The 18,474-nt window shown below is 54.1% G+C and overlaps 5 protein-coding genes and 1 long non-coding RNA gene across 8 annotated transcripts; 3 read left to right on the forward strand and 3 right to left on the reverse strand.

Moving 5' to 3' along the window:
• Window positions 1-97: 97 nt before the first annotated feature.
• Window positions 98-4,392, forward strand: impa1 (inositol monophosphatase 1). 2 transcript variants are annotated; one of them, XM_085929877.1, is made up of 8 exons: window positions 98-189; window positions 620-692; window positions 767-1,094; window positions 1,166-1,211; window positions 1,277-1,385; window positions 1,455-1,563; window positions 1,632-1,783; window positions 1,848-4,392. In XM_085929877.1, exons 3-8 carry the CDS (start codon window positions 922-924, stop codon window positions 1,961-1,963), a joined length of 705 nt encoding a protein of 234 aa, XP_085786003.1. In that variant the 5' UTR covers window positions 98-189; window positions 620-692; window positions 767-921; the 3' UTR covers window positions 1,964-4,392. The 2 variants fall into 2 exon arrangements, with proteins under 2 accessions (XP_085786003.1, XP_085786002.1); XM_085929876.1 differs by having other exon boundaries at window positions 110-692; window positions 767-906; window positions 990-1,094.
• Window positions 2,039-4,192, reverse strand: c14h7orf25 (chromosome 14 C7orf25 homolog). Of its 2 annotated transcripts, none has more exons than XM_085929875.1 (2): window positions 3,857-4,192; window positions 2,039-3,587 (listed from the first exon to the last, which is right to left on the reverse strand). In XM_085929875.1, the coding sequence occupies exon 2, from the start codon at window positions 3,573-3,575 to the stop codon at window positions 2,340-2,342; it is 1,236 nt and encodes a 411-aa protein (XP_085786001.1). In that variant the 5' UTR covers window positions 3,576-3,587; window positions 3,857-4,192; the 3' UTR covers window positions 2,039-2,339. The 2 variants fall into 2 exon arrangements, with proteins under 2 accessions (XP_085786001.1, XP_085786000.1); XM_085929874.1 differs by having other exon boundaries at window positions 2,045-3,591; window positions 3,857-4,188.
• Window positions 4,281-7,568, reverse strand: dnajc1 (DnaJ (Hsp40) homolog, subfamily C, member 1). The gene is made up of 12 exons (XM_085929873.1): window positions 7,311-7,568; window positions 6,537-6,638; window positions 6,398-6,444; window positions 6,145-6,310; window positions 5,986-6,077; window positions 5,832-5,925; window positions 5,680-5,770; window positions 5,451-5,614; window positions 5,271-5,390; window positions 5,119-5,167; window positions 4,639-5,030; window positions 4,281-4,564 (listed from the first exon to the last, which is right to left on the reverse strand). Exons 1-12 carry the CDS (start codon window positions 7,455-7,457, stop codon window positions 4,496-4,498), a joined length of 1,533 nt encoding a protein of 510 aa, XP_085785999.1. The 5' UTR covers window positions 7,458-7,568; the 3' UTR covers window positions 4,281-4,495.
• Window positions 6,507-8,610, forward strand: LOC147045848 (uncharacterized). Its single transcript, XR_015068189.1, has 3 exons — window positions 6,507-6,702; window positions 6,899-7,116; window positions 7,227-8,610. It is a non-coding gene; the product is annotated as an uncharacterized LOC147045848 (long non-coding RNA).
• A 128-nt stretch (window positions 8,611-8,738) lies between these two features.
• inhbab (inhibin subunit beta Ab) lies at window positions 8,739-10,689 on the reverse strand. The gene is made up of 2 exons (XM_085930087.1): window positions 10,143-10,689; window positions 8,739-9,505 (listed from the first exon to the last, which is right to left on the reverse strand). Exons 1-2 carry the CDS (start codon window positions 10,540-10,542, stop codon window positions 8,739-8,741), a joined length of 1,167 nt encoding a protein of 388 aa, XP_085786213.1. The 5' UTR covers window positions 10,543-10,689.
• A 1,068-nt stretch (window positions 10,690-11,757) lies between these two features.
• On the forward strand, window positions 11,758-18,326 carry amph (amphiphysin). Its single transcript, XM_085930751.1, has 20 exons — window positions 11,758-11,909; window positions 12,480-12,560; window positions 12,626-12,680; window positions 12,755-12,849; window positions 12,937-13,032; window positions 13,102-13,209; window positions 13,321-13,406; window positions 13,614-13,689; window positions 13,766-13,848; window positions 13,928-14,066; window positions 14,489-14,608; window positions 14,692-14,775; window positions 15,023-15,049; window positions 15,125-15,142; window positions 15,276-15,482; window positions 16,905-16,946; window positions 17,023-17,187; window positions 17,297-17,479; window positions 17,550-17,651; window positions 17,735-18,326. The coding sequence occupies exons 1-20, from the start codon at window positions 11,841-11,843 to the stop codon at window positions 17,837-17,839; spliced, it is 1,941 nt and encodes a 646-aa protein (XP_085786877.1). The 5' UTR covers window positions 11,758-11,840; the 3' UTR covers window positions 17,840-18,326.
• Window positions 18,327-18,474: the final 148 nt, after the last annotated feature.

The following is an 18,474-nucleotide window of genomic DNA, read 5'->3' on the forward strand; positions in this document are numbered from 1 at the left end:
ATGAACTGAAAAAAGATCGAATCACTTTCAGAAGTGATCCGTTCACTCTCGTTCACTGAAAAGATTCTTTTGAACGAATCGTTCACTCACGAGCCAACACTAGTGGAGAACGAAGAAGACAAAACCCGGAAGTGAGCTAAAATTCAGCATCACATCGTCCTTCTTGTTGTTTTTTTTAAGTCGACAGCCGTAAGTTGGTCATTGTAGACATTTGGTTGTGCTTGTTTTGGCTCCACTTTCCCGATACACTGAAATATGAACAGACTTGTTGATAGTCATCGTTCAAGTAACGACGTTTTGTTCAACCTTTGCTTAACCTCTACTTCAAATGATTCGAATGTGATCATTTATGTCTCTGAGACGTAGCTAGAGACCCAACAAGTAAACAAATACACACAATACCTTGTTAACGTGGCTGCCTGCAAACGTCTGCTTTTCAATGCAATATCTATATAGGCCAATTTCCAGCAACCATCCCTCCAATGTCCTAATGGTCCATTGGCTTTGCGAATTGTGTTAGAAGGCTGATGAATGATTAGAAAACCCTTGAAATCCATTGTGCAATTATGTTAGTTTCAACGGAAAACATTGAAAAGCGCTCTTGCGTGTTCTGAAGCAGCCCACCAAGTATGACGGACACTTGGCAGAGCGCCATGGACCACGCTGTCGCTGTGGCGCGAAAAGCTGGACAGGTATGCTACGCACACGCACGCACTCACGCACCCGCCGTGTAGTGATCAGAGCGCTTCTGGTTGTTATTGGGAAGGTGATACGTGATGCGGTGGGGGTCGTGCAAAAGGAGGCGGTGATGGTCAAGAGTTCGTCCATCGACTTGGTGACTGAGACGGACCAGAAAGTCGAAAAGCTTATCATCGAGTCTCTCAAGGAGAAATTCCCAGCGCACTGGTACAAACCCTGTGTATGTGCGTTTGTGCCCATGCGCGTGCAAGGAAAAGCAAACCAACGTCGGGGACGTTTCCCGCCTCCAGCTTCATTGGGGAGGAGTCGGTGGCTGCGGGAGAAGTTTGCCTTCTGAGCGACAGTCCCACGTGGATCATCGACCCCATTGACGGGACCACCAACTTTGTTCACACGTGAAGTCCATTCTTCTTCATCTGCTCCCATTCGCCCGTGGCAACCCTGACCCTGTTTCCCCCCTCCGCAGATTCCCTTTCGTCGCCGTTTCCATCGGCTTTTCGGTCGACAAGCAGGTGAGTGGCCCGTCCCGGTGATGCGGAAGCATGTCAATGGATTGCCTGTCCTCGCTGCCTCCCAGGTGGAGTTTGGTGTGGTGTACAGTTGCCTGCGGGATGAGATGTACACGGCGCGGCGGGGAAAGGGCGCCTTCTGCGACGGGCGCCCGCTGCAGGTTTCTCAGCAGCAAGGTCGGCACGTCATCCCTCGCCCATAACCACATTTGCAATGAGGAAGTGATGTCGGCGACGTTCCTGCAGACATCCGGCAGGCCCTTGTGGCCACCGAGTTCGGCTCCAACCGAGACCCCGCAGCGGTGGACAAGATCTTCTCCAGTCTTAAACGGGTCGTCGGCATTCCTGTCCACGGGTAGCGCGCCCCCCGTCCCCGCCCGGATGCACGGACCGATGGCTGACGGTGTGCGTGTCTCGTCGCAGAGTGCGTGGCGCCGGAAGCGCCGCCATCAACTTGTGCCTGGTGGCATCCGGCTGCGTGGAGGCGTACTACGAGATCGGCATCCACGTGTGGGACATCGCCGCCGGCTCGCTCATCGTCTCCGAGGCCGGTGGCGTCCTCATGGACGTCAAGGGTGAGAGCTCTGCTGTCGTTGGGGCGAGGCGGCACCCTGCTCACCTGTGCCTGCGTGTGTGCAGGTGGAGCGCTGGACCTGATGTCCCGCCGCATCCTGGCCGCCAACAACCGGAGCGTGGCCGAGCGTCTCGCCAAAGAAATCGATGCCTTCAGCGTGCGCCGGGACGACGCCTCTTGACCTCTGAGTTTGAGCACTCTTGGTGACATGTCCACATTGGTTTAAAACTTGATTTTATTGGGGTGACGCCCTTAGTTTAGTCTCTCTGACCACGCAACAATTATTCTTTTTTGCATTTGGCGAACGTTACCTGACGACACGGGCACCAACACGTTCAGCCACATGGTTCATGTAAACAAGTGAATGGGTTCATTAGTCACGTTTGAGAGAAAATTCTGATGCCTATATCCATTTCACAAATACACGTTTTGACGCTCATTTGTGTTTTTCATGAAGTCATGTTGAAGCTTTTTGTTTTGGGTGAGGCCTCCAGCAAGGACACAAGAAACAGCAGTGCCTCCCATGCTTTATTTGTGCAGGAAAAAAAAAAAGCCGGTCATGAGCCGGTCATCGGAACTGGAGTAAAAGTTTGGATGCGCGAGGCCCTCCACTCCTTGCCCTCTGTGAGCGCCCGCGGCTGATGTATGAAGACGCTGAATCGGACGCCCTGATTGGCCGCGGCCCTGACGAAGCGGCCGTTTGCCGTTAGGGTGACGGCGCGCAGCGAGTCCCCGGTCCCGAAGATCAAGAGCGAGCGGCGGTTGACCTTGGCGCTGGGCACCAGCGCCAACGCTCGCTCCGACGGCTGGTCGTCCACCAGGCGCAGGCGCGCCAGCAGCTGGTCGGCGCGCTCCTTCTCGCCGGGCCCGCCCAGCGTGTCCAGGATGAGACGGAAGTCGGCCACAGCAGCGCTGCAGGCGTACAGCTCCTTGCCCGCCATGAAGGCGTCCAGCAGCGGCAGGACGGGCTGGCGCCGTTCCTGGGCCGCCTGCTCCGTCAGGACGGGCTCCCGGAAGGTCAGGTGGCACCGGCCGTGGCTCAGTGACGACACGTAGGCGATGAGCGCGGTGATGTCCATGTTGACGCGGCCGCAGTCTTCGCCGCGTACCGCTGCAGGGAAGGCCAGGCTGGCCACCAACGTGGTGCGGTCCACCCGGGTGAGCTCGGGCTCCTCCTCGCTGTCCTCGGGGTCCTCGTCTCCCGCTGCCGGCACAGCGTTGACGGCCACGATGTCCCCGCGGACGGCCACCCCCATCTCCTCCAGGCGCCGCGCCATGGGGCTGGACACGCCGTTGTAGAAGGCGAAGACGACGTGAGGGTGGAGGTACTCGACGGGCTGCTGGCGGCTGGCGCGCACAAAGTCCTCGGCCTGCCCGACCACGCTCTTGGCGCCGTAGCTGCCGCGGCCCTGCCAGATGTTGTGCAGCGCCTCGGCCTTCCTACCCACCGCCTTGACCCACGTGTGACCGCCGTTGGCCACCACGTCCACCACCAGCGTGCGCTTGTTGCCGGCAGTGTCCCGGTAGGAAAAGACGTGTAGTACCGCCACCACGTCCTCCAGGCTCTCAGCTGCATCCAGCAAGGCGGTCAGGTGTATGAGGTTGGTGCTGTGTAGCTGAGACTCTTTGAGCAGAAGCTCGCCGCCTTCTGCCCGTTGCAGGAAGCGCAGCTCGGCGCGGAGCTTGCTACAAAGTTTTCCGCGTCCTTCCACGTCGGGACTGATTTGCTCGGCGCGGTGGCACAAGGCCTTGGCCACGCCCATTTGCTCCTCTAACATGTCCTGGAGAGACATGACGCACGCATCCTACCTGGGAACACACACGCATCCATCCATGGATCAGGAAGAAAGGAGCGAGGGAGGACGGAGCCGGTTGTTCGTTTTGGGAGGTACAAAATCAACTATTTGTAGATTGACACGATTGCGCCTTGTTCCACGCGATTTGAAACTTCTTGACAGGGCAAGCTACGCAAAGCAGCCGAATATACACGTGGTCGTCGTCATAGGAAACATCGCACGGTCGACTAAGAACGCTTACGAACAATGGACGAATAGGGAACATGACGGATACTTACGTGTGACGACGGTGACTTGGCCTGTGGGTGGGTGGTTGTTAGCTTCTGAAGCTATCTGTAAACTTCCGCCTTCGACAGGAACTTCGTAAGAGGACACGCCCCTTTTAAACTGTGTGCCTTTGGCGACTCTTTGCTAGGAGGGTCAGATGAACTGCGAATAACCTTCCACGGGTAAGAAGAAAACTATTGCGTTTGGTTACTCGTTGTTGGTTAAACAAAATGTAACCTTGAGAAAATTCGACTGGAATTAATTACAATTTAGGTTCAACGTCGACCTTCCTGTCATGGCTGCCACGGAGGCGACGTTTTGGGTCAAACGTTTTGAACATATCTGAGAAGAATGGTGCCCTCTACTGGCACGTCTACCTGAGACTAATTGATATCCCTAAATCAGCTGTCAATCAAATGTTGAGAAAAAACAAACAAAACAAAATCAAGTCGGGTTTGATAATAAATATTTTTATTTAGCAGTCAAAAACAGGATTGACAGGAATCATGCTGGGAGGGGCTAAGGCACATGAAGCAATGAGGTCTGGTCCAACCGAAAAAAGAACACTTGCGAGCGTGTTCTTGGGGTCGGAGGTCTCAGGCACGCACGCACGCACACACACACGCTCTCTTGCACTCGTTCTGCTTTCATCAGCTCTTGGCTTGTTTCCTTTTTTGGACCAGCTCTGCCAACATCTTGTAACGAATCATGCAGTCCTCCTGAAAAACAAAGGCGCCCACCGTTTTGCCTACTTGATCTTTTCCACAGACATTTAGTTTCTTCTGCGGCTCACCTTGCTTTTCCCGGGGACCACTTTGGCGATGCGATCCCAGCGCTCAAGGCTTCCTCTGGGGAACTGCTGCAGGGCCAGTTCCAGAAGCTTCTGCTGGCTCTGAGTCCACACTGCTGCCGCCTCGGCTGTGTCCTTGTTCTGCTGCGGTGCCGCCGCTTCCTTCTCCTCGTCCACCTCGTCAAGGTCAAAGTCTTCCTGCCGCCGAGACCTGAGGCGCACCCCCTCCCCTTCGCCGGCTGCCATTGCGCACTTCTTGCTCCTCCGCTTAACCGCCGCCACGTGTTGGTCCTGGTGCCGTTCCTCGCCGGTTTCGCACGTCGTAATGGCGTCACAAACAGGAAGCAACCTCGCAGGAAGAGACGGCCCCTTCAACTCGGACAGCTTCACCAGACCTGTGGGGGCACGCGGACGACGGCTGAAGAAGATGCCAAAGAAAGCCGGAGCAGAGCCCAGCGGAAAGCGTGACGCCAGCGTGTCGACCTGTGCTTAGGTGGCTAAGGTCTTTGGCTTGTTTGACTTTGGTGGTCACCTGTCGACGGGAAGAACGCGAGGGACGAGAATGTCAAGTTAACGAGCTAAGGAGACAAAGCGGGTTCTCTGCAAGCAAATTGCGACGCCGGCGTGTCACTCACATCCGTCACGGATCTCCCCAACTCGTGGGCGATCTTCTCCCAGCGACCGGGCGTTCCTCCCGGGAATTTCCCCATCAGTCTGCTGAGGAGGCTGATGTCATCCTCGCTCCACTCAGACGCCTAACGCCGGCCAAACGCGACACTTAGCGTGCGTACAGGCTAACGGTAAGAAGGAGTCACCTTCTTTCTGGCGGGCAACTGGTCCTGGAGCCATTGGTCCAACTGCTCTTCCACTTCCTGGATGGATCCGCTCTGCTGGTAAACTTGCAAGTTTGGCTGCTCTGCCGACGGCTGGTAAATGGGGAAGTCCATTTTGGGCTTCTTCACCTTTGGCCTCTTCTCTCCTGAAAGCACAAGGTGGTGTGAGCTATCAGTTGACGAGCCGAAGAGAAAGACGCCAGGTTCTTACGGCCTGCGACTTCCTGTTGAGCTTTTTCTTGCTCCTCCTCTTCTCTCCGCTGCTTCATCTGCTTGTAGTCTTCGTAGTACTGCTGCATCTCCTGCGAAGGGCGAGCCCGTGAAGCTTCTGGAAAGCCCCACGCACATTCACGGCGAGTGTACCTGCAGGGTTTGGGGCATGTGTTTGATTGACAGGTAGAGCCACATGCTGACTTTCAAAGGAAGAAGGTCCTGCCAGTGGGGGCGCTCCTCAGACCTACAATCACATCAGAGATGATGACGTCACGAGTGGAAGTCGGAAGGCCGAGCCGAGTACCTGTCGGGGCGCTCGCTCGTGCCGTATTTGACTTCTTCTTTGGTGTTGCTCTTCTTTTTCTTCTCTCTCTTCTTTTTGGCCAGCATTTCATCCTGCAGGTGGACCAATGTGAGCTGCTGCGGCGGCGGCGGCGGCCAGACGTACGCGTGGCTGACTCACCAGCAGCTTCTCCAGGTAAACGGACCAGATGACGGCGTAGTGTCCCACGGTGACAATGACAAATAGCAGGAAGGCCAGCTCGCTGTTGCTCATCTTCCTCACGCGGCGGTAGTAGAAGACGGGCTGCCGCCAGTCGGGGAGTCCGTTGACCAGGATGTCGTCGTACCTGCGCGCAGCAACGCAGAAGGTCGGAGGCCAGGCCGGTGCGGTGCGGCGCGGAGCGACGGCGGCGCTCACCCGTTGCGCTGCTCACCTGCGTCGTCTCTCGTCGTCCTTCAGGACTTCATAAATGGCCACCAGCTGCCGAGCCGCACAAAACATTTCATACCTTGTCGCGGGCGCACATTTGCGGGTATCGTCAACAGCTCAAGTTGCGTTATGATGCTCGTCACCTGTCGGAATTGCTCCTCGGCATTTTCATCTTTGTTCTTGTCAGGGTGCAAAACCAGCGACAGACGGCGATATGCCTTTTTGATTTCTGACGCCGACGCATCCTGAACACAAAGCAGAGGCGGACACGCTCGTTCAAATAGTCCACCCGATTGGCGACGGCTGCAGGTGAGTCCGCATTCAGGTGGGGACTCGGGGCGTGGTGACTTTCAATTTGATAATTGACAGTTTCTTAAAAAAGGTTTTGGACCGGGTAAGGAATAAACTAATCCAAAAGAACCAAAGTGACTTCTTTAGACTTAGCTCTATAAATATTGTGACAATAAGAACAGTCACGTTTTAAGACACTCTGCTCTTCTCGCAGCAGTTAAGTGGTGACCACAGTCAAGATGTCACGACTTGAACAATCCGGTGCAACACAATCAGACCGACACATCGTGAAATCTGAAGCTTCTCCTATTGGCCATTCATCCGTGATTAGCAAGTGGATGACCAGGCCTTGCGCTAACCAATTTCCCACGGCACGGCACGGCACGCACTGCGAGAGGACCCCCCAGCTCGAAGGAGATATCGCCCAAGTGGGTGAGGAAACGCGCACAAACCGGTGCACAGATTCCATGGTGTGCTCATTTATTGTCGTGGTACCACACGTATTGTAAAACTAGCAATGATCGGTGCCACGTTTCTCCAAGCATTCGCATGAACCAGGTCGCGCGCTACGCCGTTGGATCAACCGACTTGCATGTTACCATGGAGATGGTCGGAATGGCACAAACCTGCTCCAGCGACAGGAAGCGGTAAAAAGTGTCCGGGATTTCCTCAACGAGGTCTAGAAGCTCGAGGTCCGCGTCCCAAGCGTGCGATGGAAGGCCGAAGAACAGGAAAGCCAAGCCGCATACAGTTAGCCATCCGTCCACCGTCATTTTGGGTTGCTCGCCTTACCTCGCCGAGTTCCCGATCGGCCAGCTCAGCGGGCCGATGACCCGGAAGTGCGCGCCCGTCACATCCGGGTCACGCGTCCTGACACCTCAGCCAGACAAAAATGGCTGATTCCGTTCAACTGATTTTGTTTACATTTATGTAGTAGTCAATGTCGTAGTGAATAAAAGTAGCTAAATTTATATTCTCGTAAATTGTTTTGCTATTCGTGGCCTGTGTCACGATAGAGGTCGCTATTGTTGCGTGACGTCGGATTGACAGACCAAACCAAAGCATACAAGGGTCAGGGAGAGAAAGGAACAAAATCAGACTTTTTTCAAATATATATATATTTTTTTGCAAAAGCACATTTCCACACATTTGACTTTTGTTTTAGCCTGCATTGCGATTTCCACTGTTCTTGCTACCTCATACTCAGGTTGACAGTTGCACTTTGAAAGATGGTCATTTTGGCAAAATGATATTGTCACGTTTGGAGAAGGCAAGCAGAATGATATTTGTCGAGATGGGCGATTGACTATTTTTTTTCTTTGAGCAAATTTTACAGTCCAATCCTCCTTTGCTGCCCAAGATATTGGGGAAAGCATTTTATATGGCTTGGCCCACGACAATCGTTTGTTTGGCGTCGCATCGATGACACCAGTGAAAGTCAGTCAGTTGCGAGTCGCTATTTTTTTCCTTCTGTGCAACATACAAAAAAAGAAAAGAAAAAACAAATTCTTGGCTGATGGGCGCTTGACCTTTCTGACCTCGAGGTGCTTTGACTCTTGTGACTTGTGCCGTCGAATCATGACGTCATCTTGTGTTTTGGGGGAACGATGGCTTCCTTCCTATTGCCACATGCTCTGCGAGCCACAAGCCATCGTGTCGCCCTCTTTGTTTTTCCAAAACCAAGACCTCAACTCAGCTGTGAGTTTGTAGGTCAGTGAACAAACACATTGTTGCCACGGCGACCGGTTTTGGCCGGCCCGCTTCTTGGGTTTGGAAACTTTCGTTTGACGGCCTCGGCCGCTCCTTGTCACTCGGGAGGAGGGTGGCGCATTGGGGGGCTGATGAAAACATGCACGCCCTCTTGGAAGGCTTTTGAAATTTCCTCCGGAGCCAACGTTGCATACTTGGCTTCCGTTTTTGTCCGGAACGTCTCCTTGGTTGTCCACCAGTGTTCGATGAGACTTTTGACACAAACGATCCAATGAAATGACATCATTGGAAGGTCCTGCTTCCCTTCCCCCCCCCCCTCGACCTACCAGCTTTGGGCCCGCCTTTCATGAGCAGCCGCACTGCTCCACGATCATGTCGCGAATGTCCTTCTTGACGATCATCTGCTCGTCGTCAAAGTACAGCATGGACATGGCGCGCAGCCGCGTGGGCACGCAGCACGACTTGACGTTGGGGAAGAGTTCGGAGCCCCTCATGCGGTACTGGTTGATGACGGCGGTGTGGAAGGAGAGCGCAGAGCCGCCGCCGACGCTCGCCATATGGTCGGCGGGACATTCTCCCTCGCAGTAGTTGGCATGGTAACCGGACGGCGCGATGATCCAGTCGCTCCAGCCGATGTCTTGAAAACTCACGTAAAAGCGCTGCTTGCAGCACGTGCGCGTTTTGCCATCGCACTCCAAACTGCGAGCCGTCCGCCGCCGCCGAGCCGCCTCCTCTCCGCCGCCACGCAACGCCACCGTCAAGAAGGGCCGATGGGATTGGTTGTCGCCGGCCGAGGTCAGGACGGGCGTGGCGCCAGCCCCGGCGCACAGCGGGCAGGACAGCTGGAGGCGGAGCGGCCCATCGGCTCGGTCCAGCCAAGACTGGACGCAGCGCGGGACAGCCAGGACGTGCCAGCCACTGCGGCGTGTATCCACCGTCTTCTCGGCGGCGGGCTCGTCCTGCTCGGCCCGGTGGAGCTGCAGTTTCACCTTGCCTTTGGCCCGAGCGCCTCGGGACAATTTGAGGAAGAGCCACAGTTCGGCCCGCTCCACCAGCGCCGCCTTGCCGCCTTCTTTGGGGAGCTCGAAGGTCAGAGTGTTGCCGGTCTCTCCTGGTACACACAAAGGCAGCAGCAACGTTAGCATCGCTTTGCCGTGTTAGCAGACGTGCTAAAAAAAGCCCCCAAAGCGGCCCTTTGTCTCCTGCGCCGACTAATTAGTGAGTCTGAATGAAGTCATTCTTTCTTCGTGCCTCCCCCTCATTAAGAAGTTCTTTCACAAAGGTACTATTAATATCTCGGCTCGGCGCCCTCCACTCATCGCTCATTACGCTGATGTGTTTGTGTGACACATTAACCGGACAAGGTCCCGCCGTCCCCGTTTGGGCGTGCCGCTTGACCGGCAGGCACGTCCCGGTGGCGAGCGAACGAGCGAGCGAGCCCTCTTTGAGTAGAATTCTCGGAATAGGCTCGCTTGTGAACTTCTGGGAAATGCTCAAATCTCTGGAAGTTGTCTCCATCCCTTCCCTCAACGGTCCTGCTCTGGAAAGTTTGGAGACAACCGTTGAATTTGGGGCAGTTCGGCGACCGAGTCGATCGGGTCATTACGCTGACTCGGCAACCCGATGCTCTCTGGCCTGTGTGGAGTCACGCCGACTGCCTCAAATCCCTTTTCGACGGCACACGCCTTCTATCGACACTCGGGCCACATTGGGAAATTGCTTTCTGTCGTCTTTTCACGTGCACTCACCGGGCTCTGCAAAGGCGATGACCTGGGCGGCGGCGGCGCCGGGCGCCTCGGGGTCGGCGTCGTCCTCTTGGATGTCCACGCTGCCGTCGTTGGCCACGCGGCCCACGTGCAGTTTCTTGATGGCATTGAGAAGGGCGGCGCGGGGCAGGGCTTGCGTCAGGTTGGGTCGTGCGCTCAGGTGGAGCATGTTGAGGATGTGACGCTTGACCGCATCCACCATGTCGCTGGAGTTCTTCCTCACCTGGCCCACGGTGCAAGAGGTGCACTTGGAGGTCTCGGCCCCTTGCCGGAAGGCCCCTGGAATTTCCGACTGCGGGACCAGCGGGTCTGACAGACCCAAGTGGATGAGGACGCTCAGAGCCAAAAGTGCCGCGGGCAGCGAAGCGGAAGTCATGGCCATCTCCCGCCAGGCGACTAAGTCAGTCGATGCGCGTCTGCTCCCATTGAGCTATGGTTCTGCCTGCCGGGAGCGACTCACCTCGGCCTCGGGTCTTCTGGTGAGCTGCTGCCCTCACTTACACTAATTATACTCGGCTGTCCGTTTGATCCCTCCCTCCACCACACAGGAATTTCCCTGTGAGTCAGCCACAATACACACACACACGCACGCATGCACACGCATACTTTCTCTTGAATGAATGTCACGACAGAGGAGGAGGACCACGATGTGTCTCAGATATATTCATGCCACACACAGACGCAGTCATGAGTCAGAGCGTTAGCTTCACCATCATCATCAACATCATCATCGCCTCACGTGGAGGAGACTCGGGTGGTGTGAGAGTCATTTTTGGAAAGAAAACGCGGGCGCGCACGCACGCACGCACGCACGCACGCAAGCACGCACCCTCTGCTGGTGATGGGATCAAACGTCACAGATTTTCATCATTTATATATCGTGCAAGATATTTTGACATTTTATTTGTTATTTATTCTGCTCTTACCTGGAATGTTTTTCGCTTTACTGCATAAGAGGTCAAATGTATACTGAATTTGGAAAAGCAATCATTAAAATGTTCTTGAACTGTTCTGTCGAGTATGACTGTGTACACGTGATGTATGATCAAGTTCTGCTTTTGTGGTGGGTAGTAAGTTGTAATGTCCAAAAGCTTAGACCAAACCTACGCCCTTGGTGAGAAGGATGGGTTGATGACGTCACTGCGAAGGTGTCCCCCACCCCCAGTCGCATCTGCGCTCATGATGAGTTGACACAACTTTCTATTCAGCAAAGATTTCTTGCTAATTCATTTCCATGGCAAGTCACAGTCTCTGGCTCCTCCAAGGCTCAAGATGAGATGTTTGGCAGAGCTGATTGTACACTGCATTGTGGCTAATAGGGTTCTTACACGCTCATGATTTGCTTTGCATCGAAGAGCTGACAGCTCGAGGTAGACGGACGCCCGCACGCCGGCACGCCCGCCCGCCTCATGACGCTTGCAAACCTGCGGAATTGCGCTACTCGACGGAAGCGTCAGCAACGTGCAATGGAACGCAGTGCGCCGCGGAGGTATGCTGCCCTCTGCTGGATGAGGGTAAACATACAATCGTGTCTCTGCCAAGCATCCAAGCAAAGGTGAGGATTAGGCTCCTCCTCCAATTTGCATCACTCGGTTTGGCCGCTCGCGCACGCGCTCTCCACATCCCCGCAAACCGCCTCCCCCCCCCTCGACGCTGTTTCGGCGTTAATCCGTGGCGGTCATGGCGGACATCAAGACGGGAATCTTCGCCAAGAATGTGCAGAAAAGGCTGAACAGAGCTCAGGAGAAGGTAAGCGGCACCGGCAACTGGACGAGGAGAAACCAAGGGGAGGTGATGATGAAGCAAAGGAGGAGTGGGAGTAGGAGAAGGAAGACGAGATGGACGCTGACGTCCTTGCAGGCCGCACGCGGCAGATTACAGGCGTCGAATGTTGACATTTTTAGATTGCTATATTGACGACGTCACCGTTGAGCCAAAGCAAAAAAAATGTCATTGATTGAGTGCTAATTAGTGCATTTTTTTTTCTCCTGAAGATATGACGTCATGTGTGTGCTGTGGCGTGTAAATGTGTATGTATATAGCCACGCCCCTCAGTGCCGTGAACTAGATGACGATCTTGCATGCGTGTCGTTGCCCAATATACATTGTTAGCAGGTTGAAATCTTTTTCATATGACAGCTCATCTTGTCAAGGTGCAGTATGTTTGAAAATAAAGGTAGAGGCATTTGATGGGCCCAATTAAATCCTCGTCTGCAGCAGCGTGTTTGATTGACATTTGTGATGCAATTGGCGCTGCATTCAAATGCCATTGAAAGCAAGTCCAGGCGAGATTTGGACAGGTGTTTTGTGACGGCGCAGGTGCTGCAGAAGCTGGGAAAAGCCGACGAGACCAAAGATGAACAGTTTGAACAAGTTGTCATCAATTTCAGAAGACAAGAGGTAAATATCACGCGCGACACTGGGAATGTCAGCGGGTTCATATTAACCAGCGCTTTGCGTGGCAGAGTGAAGGTTCGAGGCTGCAGAGGGAGATGAAGTCCTACATGGGCGCCATCAAAGGTGACGTATGCCGCGGCCAGTGCTACGCTACGCCGGAGCTGGCGCTAATGCTTGGCGCTGCTGTTGCGATGCAGGGATGCAACAGGCCTCCATCAACCTGACGCAATCCCTCCATGAAGTCTACGAGCCGGACTGGCACGGGAAAGATGATGTCATGACCATTGGCAAGGTAGGCCTTTGTTTTCCTTCCGCAACGAGCGAGTCATTTTCAACAGTCTGTCATGTGGTGTGTTTTTTTTCCCCCCCCCTTCTGTAGGATTGCGATGCATTGTGGGAAAATTTCCACAATAAGGTGGTGGACTCCACACTGCTGAGTCTGGACGCTTACTTGCTGCAGTTTCCTGACCTGAAGGTGATCGGCCGTCACACTTGTTAGCTTTTCGCGGCTTTCCGAGTCGCTGACGCTTTCCCCCGTCTTCAGACTCGCGTGGCCAAAAGAAGCCGTAAACTCATCGACTACGACAGCGCTCGTCATCACCTCGAAACTCTGCAGATGGCCGGGATGAAAAACGACCGCAAGATAATGAAGGTCAGCAGTCGAGCCCGCCCACGTCTTTGAAAGGACGGCCGTCGGTGGCTAATGGAACTAAGCTAGCTAAAGGAATCGTTTGCCGTCCGTCTCCTGCCCTGACTTTTGCAGGCTGATGAGGAGCTGAGGAAGGCCCAGCGAGTGTTTGATGAACTCAACACTGGTCTGCAGGATGAACTTCCAAGTCTTTGGGACAGGTCCGTCATCTTGTCACCAATTTTGGGAGGGGGTTGTGCTAGTAGGTGCATTCATTGACCGCGCCCAAAGTGAGCAAGAATCCTTCCAGATCGGGCCAATAGAGGAAAATAGCTTTTGCTGAGGAATTAGCATCGCTCATAAAAAGTTGATTTCCACGCTAGTCGGACGCCTCGACGCAATTCAAATCAGGAGTCGTTGCCTTTCAGCCGCGTTGGATTCTACATCGGGACCTTCAAAAGCGTGACCAGTTTGGAGGCCAAATTTCACCGGGAAATTTCTCTGGTAAGACCAAGCCACGTCAAATGATTCAAATTCCATTCTTGGCGCTCGGTGAGCCCTTTGTTTGCCCCGCCGCCAGGTGTGCAGGCAGCTGTACGAAGTGATGACGCAACTTGCTGAGCAGCACGCTGACAAGATGTTCACCATCCAGGGAGCACCCAGGTGGGTCGGAGATGACCGACACCGTGGCTCAGTTGGCCGTGTTTGAAAAGCTTAAGACATTTCCATTTGGCTCCTCTAGCGATTCGGGGCCGCTGCGGCTGGCCCGGACGCCGTCGCCGCCCGAAGACCCAAGTCCTCCCGAGAGCCCGGAGGCCCGTTTCGATCACACGCTCCGCCCGGTTTCTCCTGGGCCGCCACGGCCCAAATCTCCCATGCAGGTGAGTGTGTGCGGATGTTTGAGAGTAAGTCGGAGGCGCGCGAGCCGAGCGTTGAGCACGCGAGCGCCCGACGGGCTCGATTTGTCGCTTAATGTTCTGTGGCTGTTCTTCTTTGCTGCACGCGCATCTCTTGGATGGTGAGTCAACCTGGGAGCCGCGTTTGTACTTGTTTGTGTAGACCAGTAACCGTGTGGTGGCCTCAGCAACATGTTTGTCAAGGGCATTCGGACAAACATGTTCTGTTTGGCAACGTGACATCATTTTGGGGATGGGGGGGGGGGGGCGGGGCTGTAAATGAGAGCAGACATTGTTTCCTTTAGTTGGGTTAGAAGGAAAACATCTGGAGTGGTTGAGTTTCTCATTTGTGAAAAGGGTTGCTAATGGACGTTTGGTTGAATGATGGCAATTTTGCTGTTGGGCAGATGAAAAAGGGCCCGCCGGTGCCTCCGCCCCCCAAAGTCACGCCATCCAAGGAGGTAGCGGAGGAGAATATCATCGACCTGTTTGGAGGAGAGTTTTTACCGACCCCCTCACCATCTCAGGTCTGAGCATTTGAACGGAGCTACGGCGCACTCTACCGCCGCGCTATGCTAAGCTACACATTAACGGCCTTGTGCGTCCACAGCCCAACGAAAGGCCGGGAGAATCGCTCCTCGATCTGGATTTCGACGCCTTCCAGCCGGATGACAGTGTGTCGCCAATACCGCAGGTTGTTGACACAAAAAAAAAAAAGTGTATTTTCTGGTATTTAGATGAGACTTTTTCCTCCCGTCATTTAAGATGTTAAATAATCATATAATAATCATATGAGAAGAGCTGCTTTGTAAAATGTCCACACAAGAGCCGACGTACATTGAATCTTTGAGGCTCATTTTTGTCGCCGCCATTATGACGATCAACCTCTCGAATGTCTTTGGACTGAATTGAAACTTGATGCTTCCCTTTCTCCCAACAAGACGGCCGCGCCTTGGGATACGTGGTCGGTGAGTGTCTTTCCCGTCGCCGCGCTCGATTGGTCGCTGACACCGTCTCATCCATCTTTATCTGTCTCCTTCTAGGCTCAGCCAGCCCAACCTGTGAGTACGTCTTCATTGAGCGCCAACCGCTTTGAGCGGGACTGGAACGCGAGAACCCGAGCGTGCAACACGACAGCACTGTCTTTGCCTGGTTTGGTGCGACTTTAACATTTCATTCCTTGCCTTTGCTCAGGCTTCAGAAGGCGGCTTTGCGGCTAACTGGTTAGCTGACTTTGCTTCAGCGGCCACCAACGGAGAGGCCTCCACTGGGGAGGCTGCCACAGGAGCTCCCGAAGTGGCAGAGGGAGGGGATGAGGATGGCGAGGGAGAGCCAGTCACCACTCCTCCTTCTCCTCCTCCTCCTCCTCCTTCCAAGGACAGCGAGGCAGCAGAAGATGAGGTTAGGGGCCCAGATGAAGCGTCTGAAATGCAGGCGGCGGGGCCGCAGGACACCTCCGCCAGTTGGGGCGGCGCTGAAGCGGACAAAGGTGGTAATGATTGGCAAGAAAAGACACGCGTCACGTGCGGAGATGCTACAAGTGATGCTTCGATAGGTGGGATGGACACGCAGGTGGGAGCTTTTGCAGAGGAACCGCTGGCCTTTGACCCGGATCCTTTTGCGGAGGCACAGGGAGAAGGCACGGCTCCCGACGATTCTCTTGTTGATGGAGGAGCGCTCCATTCAGCTCTTTTTGTTGACATAGGGGGAGGAGGTGCATTTGATTCTGACCCATTTGCTGAAACCTGCCGAGCGGGGGCATTTGATTCGGATCCTTTCGCCGGCATAGGGCGAGGAGACGGCACGTTTGAGTCCGACCCTTTCGCCGAAACGGCAGGAGCGTTTGAGTCCGACCCTTTCGCCGAAACGGCAGGAGGGCTCGAGACCGAAACAGCAGGAGCGTTTGAGTCCGACCCTTTCGCCGAAACGCCAGCAGCGTTTGAGTCCGACCCTTTCGCCGAAACAGCAGGAGCGCTCGAGTCCGAATCGGCAGGAGCGTTTGAGTCCGACCCTTTCGCCGAAACGGCAGGAGCGTTTGAGTCCGACCCTTTCGCCCTCGGAGCAGGTGCCGTTCCCTCGGATCCTTTTGCCGAAACACGGGGCCCGGATTCATTGGATGGCGCTCCTTTTGCCGCATCCTGGCCTAGAAAGGATGCAGATTGTTTGAAGTTAGACGGCAATCCGGCGGAAGACTCTTCTCTGCTCTCCGGAGATGCCGGAAGCTGGGGGGATCCTTTTGCAGATGGCGACGTGTCCAAGAAGCAAGCTGGCAAGAGCAGCTGCTCGGACCCTCCTAATGAACGCACGAGCTCAGCCGCGGACGTCCGAGGCGTTAATGTTGCCAAAGTCCGCAAGGAAGCCGAAACTTCGGACATGTCTGAAGATGAGGCTGCAAACCTGAGATTTGGAAAATTGTACTACGGTGTAGCGAAAGAAAAGGAAGAGGTACATTGCTAGCGTGCTACTTTGGCAGCCCGTAGACGTCAGTTGACATTCCAAAGTAGCCACTAACCCAAACCCAATCTTGCCTTCTCCTCTTAACACCTACCTACCTACCCGTCCGTGTTTGTCGTGTGATAGAATGTTGGCATGTGATTGCCTGGAGCTCACCGATTGCAATGTTTGAGCAAAGCCCGTTCCGCCCAAGGCTCGTCGTCATTTAGCTAGCGAGCTCGGTTTAGCTAGCTCACCTTAGCTATCTGGATCTTCTAAAAGTCATCCTTTCCCTGCAGCGCCCCTCACCTGCACCCCTTCTTGACACATCTTTGCTTTTGCCTTTTTTTTTTTTTTTCTCGAATGACCGATTCTCGTCCCATTCTGCAGGATGCCGCCGCCCCGTCGTTCTTTGATGATTTTGATCGAATGGTGAGTAGCCGTTTGATGATTTCCAATGATTCTCAAACAGAGTCAAGGATATGCCAACGTGTGTGTTTTGAACAAGAACGAAGCCGATCCCGGACCAGCTGAGGCTTTGGAGATGGCCAATCCAGCTCCAGCTGCTGATGAAGAAGCGCCTCCGGCTTCCCCGGCCGAGGAAGACCAAGCGGCGCCGGTGCCCGCTGCTGTTGAGGAAAAGAGACCGGAAACTCAGGAAGAAAACTCTTCTGTGAGTTTCTATCGCAAATGCACGAGCATCTTTGTGTCGATGAATCGTCGCCTCCCTGTTGTTGCAACGGGATGAAAAGGTCACAATTCGCATGGCGTGCGCTCGGCAGGGATCCATGGCCATCCCATCGGTGGTGATTGAGCCCGCCTCCAGCAATGAAGGCGACGACGATCGCGACGCCGACATGATCTCGCCCTCCGCTCCCGGTGACAACTGCGTGGCGGCCGACACGGCTCCGCCCAAAGCCGTGACCTCGTCACCTGGGGGACTCCCCGATGACTTCTTGTACAAGGTCAGACTTTTACTAGTACCCATGTCTTTTCCGCCGCATCAAAAAACAATGATGCGGGTGAAAATTGCAGGTGGAGACCATGCATGACTTTGAGGCGGCTAACAGCGATGAGCTGGACCTGAAACAGGGTGATGTGGTCTTGGTGGTTCCCACCGCTTCAGCCGAGGATCAGGTGAGTGGCCGCTGGGGTCTTTGCGTTTGCCGAGCGAGGTCGAAACCGGGACGGACGGATGTCTTTCCGTGCGGGCGCTGCAGGAAGCCGGCTGGTTGACGGGATTCAAGCAAAGCGACTGGGTGAGGCTGGGAAGTGGCGCTCCAAAAGGTCTTTTCCCAGAAAACTTTACACAGCGTTTGGAGTGAGGAGCCTTCCAGACCGCAGACCTGCAATGCCTTCTAAAGCATTGCAGGACTTTTTTTTTTTGGGGGGGGGGGGTTGTTTCTTTTCCCAGGGTCAACCCTGTGCTCTACCCGTGAGGAAACAAATTGTGAGTACGTCTTAGTGTGTGCATGTTCCATCTCAAAAGAATGAATTGTCACCCAAAGGTGTGTCATGGTGCGTGCTTAAGAATTCTCCTGAGTCACAAACTCAAAAGTGATGTCGTTATTTGTGCTCATATTTCCTTTGGTCATCAGTGTAGTGCAGAAAGCCGATGTGGCATTTTCTGTAGTTCTTCCTTAAAATAGATTCCTCCTCTGCTTCTTCTTACAGTGTTATTGTTCTTTGAACATGCCTGTGTAATGGTCCTGTCAAAGAATAAAAGTGAGAAACCAGTATGAAGTTGAGGATAGTGGATGTGCAAATCATGTCACGGTGTCCAGTTGTATTTATTATCACAATAAAGGTGTTTGGTTGAAATGCTCAGAATGATTTGCTTATGTCCAATGGAGTCCATCAATGTACAAAAAAGTGCAAAGAGAACTTCCATTTCATTTTAGCACCATTCTTCAGCATCTACAATGAAGAATGGTTGGACTGCTTTAAGCTATGGCTGCAT

This window comes from Syngnathus leptorhynchus, chromosome 14, assembly GCF_054491065.1.
Source record: "Syngnathus leptorhynchus isolate UIUO chromosome 14, UIUO_Slep, whole genome shotgun sequence".
In the NCBI taxonomy this organism is placed as follows: domain Eukaryota; kingdom Metazoa; phylum Chordata; class Actinopteri; order Syngnathiformes; family Syngnathidae; genus Syngnathus; species Syngnathus leptorhynchus.

Excerpts from the sequence above, each read along its gene's own strand:
- impa1 (XM_085929876.1), top strand. The coding sequence starts at position 630 with ATGACGGACACTTGGCAGAGCGCCATGGACCACGCTGTCGCTGTGGCG. Across the intron at positions 907-989 it reads GAGAAATTCCCAGCGCACTG|CTTCATTGGGGAGGAGTCGG; the intron begins GTACAAACCCTG and ends TCCCGCCTCCAG. Across the intron at positions 1,564-1,631 it reads GTCGGCATTCCTGTCCACGG|AGTGCGTGGCGCCGGAAGCG; the intron begins GTAGCGCGCCCC and ends GTCTCGTCGCAG.
- c14h7orf25 (XM_085929875.1), bottom strand. The coding sequence starts at position 3,575 with ATGTCTCTCCAGGACATGTTAGAGGAGCAAATGGGCGTGGCCAAGGCC.
- dnajc1 (XM_085929873.1), bottom strand. The coding sequence starts at position 7,457 with ATGACGGTGGACGGATGGCTAACTGTATGCGGCTTGGCTTTCCTGTTC. Across the intron at positions 5,615-5,679 it reads TCAACAGGAAGTCGCAGGCC|GAGAGAAGAGGCCAAAGGTG; the intron begins GTAAGAACCTGG and ends TTGTGCTTTCAG. Across the intron at positions 5,391-5,450 it reads AGTTGCCCGCCAGAAAGAAG|GCGTCTGAGTGGAGCGAGGA; the intron begins GTGACTCCTTCT and ends GGCCGGCGTTAG.
- inhbab (XM_085930087.1), bottom strand. The coding sequence starts at position 10,542 with ATGGCCATGACTTCCGCTTCGCTGCCCGCGGCACTTTTGGCTCTGAGC. Across the intron at positions 9,506-10,142 it reads CATCGCCTTTGCAGAGCCCG|GAGAGACCGGCAACACTCTG; the intron begins GTGAGTGCACGT and ends TGTGTGTACCAG.
- amph (XM_085930751.1), top strand. The coding sequence starts at position 11,841 with ATGGCGGACATCAAGACGGGAATCTTCGCCAAGAATGTGCAGAAAAGG. Across the intron at positions 11,910-12,479 it reads TGAACAGAGCTCAGGAGAAG|GTGCTGCAGAAGCTGGGAAA; the intron begins GTAAGCGGCACC and ends GTGACGGCGCAG. Across the intron at positions 16,947-17,022 it reads TTGATGATTTTGATCGAATG|AACGAAGCCGATCCCGGACC; the intron begins GTGAGTAGCCGT and ends GTTTTGAACAAG.